We start from the raw sequence: 11,905 nt of genomic DNA on the forward strand, positions 1-11,905 counted from the left end.
AAAAGTTTCTGAAGTTACAGATCAGAAATATTGATGTTTGTCCATTTTGATGTCTGATGTCTGGGTTGTTAGGGTAGTTTGGCTAGGTTGTGGTTGGACTCGATGATCTTTAAGGTCTTTTCCAATCTCAGCAATTCTATGATTCTATGATTCTATGTCTGATTGCTTTAAGAGGAGATAGATATATATGTATTTGAAAAACCTGATGTTATTTTCTCTCTTTGTCTTCCTCTCTTTTTCCTCAGAACAAATTATGACATCAACATCTAAAGGAATTTTCCGGCCATTTTTGATCGTCTTCATTGTTCTTGGTTGTTTCATGGCATTTATACTAATTTATATTAAACCAACAAGCAGCTGGATCTCTACTCCTGTGGAATCAGCCAGCTCAGTTTTGAAAATGAAGAGCTTCTTTTCTTCCAAAACTGATAATTTTAATGAAACTATTATTTTGGTTTGGCTTTGGCCGTTTGGCCAGACATTCGATCTAACATCTTGCCAAATGATGTTCAACATCCACGGGTGCCATCTGACTATTGACCGCTCATTATATAACAAGTCCCACGCAGTTCTTATTCATCACAGGGACATTAACTGGGATCTGACTAATTTACCTCAGCAAGCCAGGCCACCATTCCAGAAATGGATTTGGATGAACTTGGAATCTCCAACTCATACTCCACAAAAGAGTGGCATTGAACACCTCTTTAACCTAACCCTGACTTACCGGCGTGATTCAGATATTCAGGTGCCTTATGGCTCCATGATGGTCGGTACAGGCTCCTTTACATATGAAGTGCCAAGTAAAGAAAACTTGGTTTGTTGGGTTGTAAGTAATTGGAACCCTGAGCATGCTCGAGTCAAGTATTACAACGAGCTTAGCAAATACATTGAAATCCATACTTACGGCCAAGCCTTTGGAGACTACGTCAACGACAAAAACTTAATTCCAACTATCTCCAGTTGCAAATTCTATCTTTCGTTTGAAAATTCAATCCACAAAGATTACATTACTGAGAAACTTTATAATGCTCTTCTGGCTGGATCAGTGCCAGTCGTACTGGGCCCTTCCAGAGAAAACTACGAGAATTACATTCCAGCAGACTCTTTTATCCATGTGGAAGATTTTCTATCCCCAAGAGATCTGGCAGAATATCTTCTGATGCTTGACAAAAATAACAAGATGTACCTTAGTTACTTCAACTGGAAGAAGGATTTCTCAGTGCATCTTCCTAAATTCTGGGAATCGCATGCATGTCTTGCTTGTGATCATGTGAAAAGACACCAGGAATACAAGTCAATTGGAAATTTAGAAAAATGGTTTTGGAACTAATTTGTGTGTGTGTGTGTATGTATGCACCTTTTTGAAGAAGCTAATGGATCTTTAGTCTAAGTGGAGAGTAAAGGAATAAGGAAAGAAGAAGGATGAACCTCACAGAACCTTATGTCAAGGTTTATCAGCCATCCTCTCTTGGCTATCCTATTTATATTTTGTAAGAGATTTTAAGAATTATGAGCAGCAGTCATCAATACTCAGTTTTAAATTATAATGTTCATACTAATCATGTGCACTGAAGAACATATGATTGTTTACTATAACTTTTAAACAAGATTTTTCACATTTTCTGTGGAGTATGTCTCAGTCTTACACATAAATTGACATTTTAAACAATTTTTTTCTTTTTTTCTTTTTTCTTTTTTGTTTCTTCTTTTTTCTTTTTCTTTTTTAACATTTTATTTGCTGTTTAATCTATTTGCAAAATGAGAACACAACTCTTAAATGCCATAGAGAATTTTAAAAGGATAATTTGCTCTAGTGTTCTGAAATATGTGTATTTGATTAAAAAAAAAAAAAAAAAGAAACAGAAACAGTATCTATAATTATTTCAGTGTGATAAACTGCACCCCTTTTTAAGGGTGCAGAATCTAGAAATACAGTTTTTAAAAAAGAATCACAGTAGCAGACAGTCTTTGTTTAAAAAACATGGTTTCCCAATAAACAACATCTAGAGTTACTTTAGCAATACGTCAGTTCTTACCTTCTGAAGAATAGAGAAGCAAGATATTGAGAAAATAAACAATCTTAGTGACCAAATCCCCGATTCATCCAACTTTTCAGTGAATTTATATGTAGAGCATTCTTGTGTCTCAAGTACAGTTTATGTGAACCAGGGCTGTAATTGGTATTATACTGATACAGAAATAAACAGATTTTAATTTAGGTATTTGACTGAATCAGCCTCATGCACTGAATTCAGCTGGTAATAGTGATTGTTTAGAAATAGCTTGTTGTGAAATTCTAGAAATGTCTCCCATAATCCTTTTTATAATTGTGGTGTTTCTCTCCACTTCTATAAAGGTCTGTTGAACTTTATCGATAGATGGCTGACTTGCTGAGTGGCAAGTTTCTTTTCTGAAAGATATATGCTGAAAATCAGTAAATAAGTTACCATGCTGAAGTATTCAACCATTCAACTCATTAAGCTAATGAGTTTTGGTTTTTGAAACTATTTTATGTGACAGGTATAAACAAAAGCAATCTCAAGAACAGTAGATGCTTTCAAAGGGAAATTCTTACGTATTGAATTGCGCTGACAGCAAATACAAAAATGTGATGATTGTTATGATTGTTTAAAATATGTCTGTCTCAAATGTCTGTTATTTGATCTTATCACTATTTTTTTTTCATCAGCTCATACTTAAATACCGGATTGCTATGTATTGTCATATGTACAAGGTTTGTTTAATGACATGGACATACAGATATATTTTGGTAGCAACTGAAAGCCAATCAGTTTTTTTTTCATGCCAAAATATTACACATTGCTCTTACTAATGAGTTGCAGTCAGCTGCAGAATCATATGTCTGTTTTTTTTTATATGTTTAAAACTACACTGGATATGTTCACTCTTTTCTTTAAGCTAGAGAAAGGGTTTAAAAGTAATTGAAATAAATGTTAAAAGTTACAAATTCACTGGTAAACATCACACAGTAGACTAGTACATTATTCCAATAGTTAACAGGTGAATATTGACTTTAAACTTTTAAGACTATCCATAAGTAAAATGAAATGAGGTGTAAAAATGTTGAAGGATGAAGGTGCATTTTCATTTACTGTGAACAAATATGCATTCTGCTACTAAAGTAAAGCATGGTAAAAGAAACTATTAAAAAAAATCAAAAGATGAAAAGATTATAAAAGTTAGTGAAAAACTCCAGCTTATGTGATGTAGAAGACTTTATTCAAGCAACATAATTGATCGAACATGTAACATTAAACCTGAAGACAACAACTCTGATGAAGAGATTAAGGGATATGCAATGATAAAATTTAGCAAAAAATAATGTGATCTGTGAGACACTTCTTTTAACTCAGACTGGAAAACAAACATGGAAGGCTGTAATGGAAATATAGTTAAACTTATAAACTGAGAAACTCCTTTGGAAATGTTACAGAAAAAACTTGTGTTCCTCCCCATGGCTTCAAAAGCTGTTTATTTATTTTGTTTATTGCTGTCTTGAAAAGCTTATTTACAAGATACGTGAGCCTTCCAGATTCACCAGCATTCCAGAAGGAAACAGGATGATTTTACGTTACAAATTAATGCAATAGAAGGAAAAACAGTCTTCAGCAAACAAAGTGTATTACATATATGTAATGTGAATTGCATTCATGTCATTTTGAAGGCAAGTGGCTACACGAACAAAACCTTTCTATTTCTTCATACCTTTAGTTTTCAGGAGGATTGTGAAGTTCTCAGCTGCTGAAAATGCTATTGATGTGGCTAGGTAACCTGATCTCCTTGATGATGGAATTAAGATTTTTTTTTTTTTTTTTTTTTTTTTGCACTGACCTCACTAGAAGTATATTCACCCTTTTGTGAACATCCACAGTCCCTTACTTCATTCCTCACACCAGACAGCAGGAGTTGTACTGGGTGTTACAAGGCCTTATTCAGATGAGACCGATTCCTTAGCTTGAAGATCCAGCATCTCAGCTCTTACTCAATTAAATATTGAACACAGTAAAGAAATGACTAAAAATGTTACTTGTTACTATGAAAATCTATTGGTATTGTGGTTTAACCTAGCAGACAGATAACCACCACACAGTTGTTCCCTCATTCCCCTCTAAGTGAGATGGGAGAGGCAATCAGAATAAAAGCTGAAACTCATGGGTTGAGATACATACAGTTTAACATGACAGAAAAGGAAGATAAAATAAAAACAATAAAAGAATATACAAAACAAGTGATGCACAAAGTGATTGCTCACCATTTGCCAACCAACACCCAAGCAGTCCCTAAGCCCAGTGCCACTCTCAGCCAACTCCCCCAGTTTTATTGTTCATCACAGTGTCATACGGTATGGAATACTCCTTTGTACAGTTTGGATAAGCTGTTCTGATTCTGTCCCATCCCAGCTTCTTGTGACACCTGCCTACTTGCTCTCAGGACACCACAAGCAGTTGAAGAGTGCTTGACTTATTATAAGAACTACTCATCATCAACTAAAGAATCAGAATTTCAGAATCATCAGAATTCATTCTTCATTAGTTTGGGTGATTCTTATTGTAACACCATTAATATGGCATATAGCAACCAGAAGCATGACAAGTTGAAATGTCTTTGATTCAGTGCAAGAAATGCTCAGCTACAACTAAGACATTATTCTCATCTAAGATCCAAACCACAGCACTGTACTGTTAGAAAGAAAATTATCCCTGCTGAAACCAGGGCAGATGTATACACTGGAAAGTTTTGAAATATATGCAAAGTGTTAATATTGTAAATAATGTTGACCTTTGTGAGCACTGGATCCATTCAGTCGGGCAATTCTTGAGCTGAGTTCTAGGGTATGTGAAAGCTTTTTGCTGGAAATGGAAACAGAGTACTTAATAGAAACTCCACTCAAGTTTGTATATGTTGCCTTCAGGATGCACTGATCAAATTGTTTCAAAGATTAATAAGACAAGAGAGAAATCTATTTTATATTGAAGTGACAAAGAATCATGATTAAATCCTAAGCTATAGACAAGGCTCTAGTACTACAGTGACATTCCTGAAGCATGTTGACTGTATGTAAACGATCCAGCCATTTTATGAAGATTTTAGTGGGATCTACAGGTATCACCAAGATTTAAGCAGTGCTGAATGCAGTAAGACACACTGAGAGAAGTTGCAGCATCATGTACAGCCTAGGTGGTAAATGGTGTGAGGCGATGAATGTAAATCATACGGACTTCATGCATGCAGAAAGACAGTCTGCCTAGATACGTATTCCTAAGTTCCTAGTTCATGGCAGATTTATTTCAGTCTCTATAACATTAGACATTGGTCTTATTCTGTGCTTCTTCAGTGAGCAATCCTACCTGAATAATTAGCATTATATGTTCAAATTGTACGTCACTATGAAGTAGAATGGGGAAAAACAAGTGATTAGGGAAGGGAAAATAATATTGAATTAGTTAAAATAGTCCACATGGAGTACCGCATCCAGTTCTGGTGCCCCCAGTACAATAAGGACACTGAGCTGTTGGAGCAGGTCCAGAAGAGGGCCACAAAGATGATGATCAGAAGTCTAAAGCACCTCCCCTAAAGGGACAGGCTAAGAGAGCTGGGGTTCTTCAGCCTTGAGAAGAGATGCTCCAAGGAGATCTTACAGTGGCCTTCCAGTACCTGAAGAGGGCCTGCAGGAAAGCTGGGGAGGGATTTTTTTAAAAGGACATGTAGCAACAGGATGAGGGGAAATGGCTCTAAACTGGAAGAACGTAGATTTAGGCTAGATATTAGGAAGAAATTCTTTACTGTGAGGACGGTGAGGCACTGGAACAGGTTGCCCATGAGGCTGTGAATGCCCCTTTCCTGGAAGCATTCAAGGCCAGGCTGGATGGAGCTGTGAACAACCTGATCTAGAGGGAGGTGTCTCTGTCTATAGCAGAGGGTTGGAACTAGATGATGACCTTAAAGATTCTGTCTGTTCTATGAAAAGAAGGTATTATTTATGCCTCGATACTGCTGGCAGAAGAAGGTAATTATACAACTAAGAAGAAACGAAAGATGAGAAATTGAACCAATTCTTAGTGTTTTCTCAACAATTTTACTTCAGTTAGTGTGTTTATTTTCCAGCCCACAGTAATCCAGTGGCACAATTACTTGTTTACTTGTCACAAGTTACTTCTTTAAAGACAGAGAGTATTTTATAATGCTTTCTTTTGGATGTTTTTAGGTGCTCTGTCATACAATGAGCTATGAACATTACTGTCCTTGTCAGTGTGGAAAATAAGACATAAAACAGAAAAAATACTAATAGCAAATACATTCCTATCCCACTGAATGTGAACAGGCATCAGATGAACTGGCAGCAGATCTTCCTAAAATAGACATTTGTTTTAATTTTACCGACACTCAATGACCATAGAAGCTCCTGCTCAACAGGAGATCTCCTTCCTTAGAAAATCCTGGTTGTGAATTTCTTTGAATGCCTTTTGATATCCGAGTTTGCCCACAGATTGTCCAAGAAATAACCATCAACATATTTGTCTTTTAGGAAACATATCAAATAAAATGAAAGATGGACAAAGAGAGCAGCAAAATACAGAGTTGCAAAGTTCATACAGACTGAATGCTGCCTGTGAGCACTGCTGAGCATGAAAAACATCCAGTTACTGGTTCTAGCTATTCATGTTTGTTTCTCAACCTGAATATAAAAAACATGCCATATAATTTTCTCCCATTTCTCATCAGACAAGCATCAGTTAAATAACCAATAACTGTTGCTGATTATTCAAGAATGTCACTCCTGTTGGTATTGTATTCTGTCTCATATTATATAAAAGATAACATTTGGGGTGGAAGGATGAAGTCTGTCAGTAAGCTAGTCATATTTCTAGTCCAACATGAAGAATTTCATTCTTATCATCTTTTTTTTTTTTTTTTTTTCAATTTTGAAATGAATCCTTTTCTTATGTGACAATGCTTTTTTTATCCTAGTTCAGGAAGGACTTTAAGCACATGCATATGGACTGGAGACTTGAGCACATGCTTAAATTTAAGAGCATCTTAACTGGCTTAATGCACCGGAGCTTTTAACGTTATATTGTTACTGGCTTTGGGAGTTGTGCAAAAAATCACAGTGTATAGCAGAGGCCAACTTCTATGCTCCTTATTGAATCCATGTGTCTACCCCATGATTAGTCTTGCTACTCCAAGCTGAATACTCTTTGGACTAATTTTGGCTTAGTGTTAATTCATTCAACTTAGTCCCCACTCTTCTGATTCAGAACACAGCATGTGCCACCACTGCCTCATGCCATCTACTCAGCAGAGCACCCTCCTTCTGCTGTGAGTGAACTTGGGTGTGAGAAACAGAGCTGAGAGGAGATGAGATAGCATTTAGACAATTGCCCTAGGAAGAAAGCAAAAAATCTGATCATGTCTGCATCCAGTTAACTCAGACTGAGTGTCCTAGAAGGATCAGTATAAGCCATACACGATTTTCCTCTTGGAGGAAAACATTTTGTTCGGACTAGATGGGACTCTGTGAGTGAACAGCCATGTGTGCAAACTGGTAACAAGGTGTCCACTGTTTAGGAGAGACAGAGGGCATCAGTGTGTCTGTGGAGGCTGAGAGGGAAGATTCTGATCTATTTAAATCAAACAGTTAATTTTCAGTTAGTCAAAGTCAGTTAGTCAAATATTCAGGTGCTTCCTTAGTGAAAACCAGTATGCTACAAAAAAGAGAATCTTTTCACCAAAAAGAGGTGATTATCTGACAGTTGATGGGCTTTCTAATTAATACTGGCTAACAATTCCATTGTGGTTTCAGGTTTTTTTGTGTTTTTTTTTTTCTAACATACACAATTTTTAAGTGTTAGACTTCAGTTGGTATAATTCATACAGAATAGATGTTTCCGCTTTAACTTTTACTCCTTGCTTAAGGAAACCTCCCTCTGGAGTTAGCAGCTGCTTTGGAAGATTCCCATATGGTAATACAGGATTGAGTGTAGAGTGGAATGGCTGGAATAAAAACTTCTTATTCATGAATGGTTCCCTTTTAATATTTGAATAATTACTTCCAGTGCTGTAGACTACATTCAGAGCAACATTCATACTGGTTAGATATGTTCATTAATATTACAGAAGTGCCAATAAGTTGATGTAATAAAACATGCAATAGTAATTTTAATTCATGCCACAAATACTGTAAGTGATACAGATAATAAAACCATAAACTCATAAGAAATAATGAAGTCTAGAGACATCATCCTGTGGTTTCAATACTGGAAAAAGTCCATTAATTACTCCATCAGAAAGGTAATTAATTGAGAATCTTTTATGTCATTATATTCTCCATGCAATTAACTGAAACCAAGAGTTTCTGTGCAGTTCAGAGATTTGGTCGTGTAGCAAACAGTCTTTCACCTCCAGGTTAATAGCCTAAATTATGAGAAGGTTGATGCAGGCAGTTATTTGGAAAACTCTAGCAGATGATACTGTTATCTCAGTAGGGTTTCTCATTCCTACTTTCAGTCAAGGAGCCAAAGAACTAAAATGATACTCATTTGACATCTTTGTGCATTTCTCAGCACGCAGACAGGATGGCCCAGGATGCTCTTAGTCCTGCAGCCAGCACCATGCCTGCTTATGATTGCACAGAAGTCTCTGCTGTCCTCAAGAACATTGGCTTTTTTTGAAGCACTGTGCCTGTCTGGACAAATGAAGTATTCATACCTGGAAGAACTCTTCATTAACATTCCTAAGTAAATACTTAATAAGAAAATAATCTAATCATTGCAAATTGGCAGAAAAAGCAATTGTTGCTTAGTCTTTATATGAATTACTCCAATGGAAAATAGGCTTTGAAGAAATCTTATCCCCTTGACTTGATACCAGTTTGGATTGATATATAGGGACATGCATGATTGTAAAATTTGAAAGATATACCATAAATCAGTGCTCACATATATGAAATTGGGATAAATTTGCTATATGTAACTAACCACTTCAGTAGTCACCAGATAAAAATACTCCAATCAATTCTTTTCTTTATAGTGTGGTATAAAAAGCCAGTCTCATAAATGCTGTCTAGCAAATAATTTAACCCTAAACTCTAAATTTTCCTTTTCTATTTTCTTTTGTAATGCATATGTTAGACAAGAGTTAAAAGTATGGAAAGTTAACTTCCTTGCTGCAAGTTAATGTTTTAAAGATACAAAGAAGAAATTGAAGACAATAAAGTGAGAAGATTTTCCATCTACACAAAATCCTAATGTGCCAACCGTTTCCACTGAATGAAAAAAGCAGTTAAATATAATGACTTTTTATTAGGATTTGCAAATCTTCTACTACCGCACTGTAATTTTGCACTATTTTGTAAGAAAAGAAAAAAGAAAAAAAGAAAAAAGGAACTGAAAAAGAAACAGAGAAAAAAAATCTAAAAATAGATGCCAAATGTATAGTTTGTAAAATACTATTTTTCTTATATAAGGTGTCATCACATAGTGAATCCAACTGTATTATTGTAAACTGTGAAAAATGTGATGTACTGTTGTGACACAGCCTACCAAGGGTCATTTCTAATACACAGATTAGTCATCTGGACTTGTTTATATATGATACATATTCATAAATCTGGTATCACTTTTATACTTATTTTTTGTAGAATATTTTTCCACATTTACAAAACAACTGTTATTTTTATCAAACATTAATTTTGCTTTAAAATATTATTTAAATAGGTGAGTGGGTGTCTAAAATGTGCCAGAGGTTCAAAACCGTAACAAGGTTAATTCAGAAACTTATTATTTGCCAAATTGTAATGCTGCTGAAATCTAAAATGTTTTATTGAAGCAAGCAAGCACACTGTCAATAAACAATGGTCGCAATAATGTTGATAATGTTACATTCACTGAGATAAATGCCTGAGAGTTATGAGCTGTATTTTCATTCTGTCTTTCTGTACACTGGTGAAATGGTACAGGGTGCCATAGTCGAACACTTTGATAATATGGCATGAACTTGAACACCAAAATATATGGATAAGAATTAGGAGAAAACCCTTCAAGCTGCCTGTCCTGATTCAAATCCACTTTGGGAATCAGTCATCTTAACACAGGATCATTGACTGTTGTACTCAGTACTGTGTCCCAAGAAAGACAGTAAGTTATGTATGTAGAAACATGGGACCACGTTTGTTGTTTTAGTGCAAGATCAAGACAAGATCAAGTCCCTTTCTTGTATATTGGAGAGTACACATGTAGCATTGTATGGGATGTGATATGAATCCTTTCTTCATGTTTTCAACTAATGGTGTTCCTTGTACAGAAAACTTAATATTATATGTGTTTTATATACTATATATAATGCATAAATTCATGTGTAAGAAATGATAACCATGGAAAACTGGATTTTAATAAAATTATGAAAACCATTCTTACCTTCAGGCACATTTTAAGATGCCATGTTAAAGGAAATCTTGTAAAAAACTGTATTTTTTATTTATTAGTGATTATATATTTTGGCCCATGACATTTATAACAGAGATTCTACCAAACTATTTCTTTGTTCCCTTTGAATAATCTCATCACCCTGAGGTGCATCTGAAAAATGTAGAGGTTTAACCACTGATGCTTTTCAGTATATTTTTAATTTGATGTTGTTGTTAAGCTTTCTTCTGATTACCTATAACTATGCTCAGAATCTTAAACACAGTTTAACAGCAGTCAGGAGACACCTACTGTATGAAGCTTCAGGTAACTGTAACCACTTCAAGGACATCCATCATTTATGTGAAATTAATCTCTCTGAACTCTGACATGGTGAACAAGCAGCTCACTGACTCTTATCTATTGAGCACTGGAATTCTCCCCAAAGCATAAACACTGAATTATGTAAATAATAGTGCTCTAAATAAGCCTAATAAATTACTGTATTCGGTATATTTAAAATAAAAGAAAATCTTCTAAGTGTACTACAGTCTTTGATCATTATTTTGTAGGTCTAATACCATTCCTTTTCCTTGTTGTGGATTTTATCAAGGGCTGGATCTACAGACTGTTGCTTGTCATTCTTATTACTTCTGTTTCACAAACAGAATTTTGCTTTTTTTAAATTGTTACACTAGAAATCCTTGCAAATGCACAGAGTCAGACTGAATTCATATGGACTACTGTATGATTTTGCTGAGTACAGCAAGCAACAACGCTGAATCAGTATGGTGCTACAACTGAGGTTATTTTGCCTTGCTATTGCAACATAGTTAAGCACACTATTAGAGCAATCCTTTGATTTTCCTGAAAGTAGATGTTTTCTACTTGAATATGGGCTTTATTATGTCTATTTAATCTTACAAAACAAATTATCTTTAGAAGTTCTTAGAGTATGATCAGTAATCATTAGTGTGTTCATATTTCATTGCTTCACTGTAAAAATATCCTATATTTGCAGAGCTTAACTGTATCTCTACAATAGCAAGTGGTTAACACAATGGTGTCAGTTTTATTTTCAAGTATGTATGCAATAAAAAAAAAAAGTTTTTTTCTAAATAGCTACCACTGAAATAAATATCATAATTAATAAGGTTTTCCCAGTAAAACAGAGCATTTGGTCCCACTGATCACAAAGCAGATCAGAATATTATGTTAGGCTACAGAGCAGCTTGTAGTTAAGGTCTTAGAAAATCCTTCTCCCTCCCATTAGAGAGGTAACTTGCTTTCCACCTAAGCAAGTGGATTTGCTAATCTGGATACATTCTTTAAAAAATTCTTTCACTTATGTAATTTGCTCATATCAAACTTATCGTTATCTTGAACTTGCCCATGACAAGTGCAGGGATAAACCAGTTTTTAACAGTACTACATAGGAAACAAGCCTCCACCATATTTCATTTATTCTCTCCCCCTAA

The 11,905-nt window shown here is 35.1% G+C and overlaps 1 protein-coding gene across 7 annotated transcripts in view; it reads left to right on the top strand.

Annotated features, from left to right (window-relative positions):
• The window catches only part of FUT9 (fucosyltransferase 9), a 111,140-nt gene extending 100,168 nt beyond the window's left edge, over nt 1-10,972 (top strand). For all 7 annotated transcript variants that reach the window (XM_048935137.1, XM_048935134.1, XM_048935135.1 and 4 more), the window contains one exon: nt 246-10,972. In XM_048935137.1, coding sequence (XP_048791094.1) covers nt 254-1,333 — 1,080 coding nt within the window. In that variant the 5' untranslated portion in view covers nt 246-253 and the 3' untranslated portion in view covers nt 1,334-10,972. The remainder of the gene's footprint in view (nt 1-245) is intronic.
• The last annotated feature ends 933 nt before the right edge of the window (nt 10,973-11,905 follow it).

This window comes from Lagopus muta, chromosome 2 (genome assembly GCF_023343835.1).
Source record: "Lagopus muta isolate bLagMut1 chromosome 2, bLagMut1 primary, whole genome shotgun sequence".
Lineage (NCBI taxonomy): Eukaryota > Metazoa > Chordata > Aves > Galliformes > Phasianidae > Lagopus > Lagopus muta.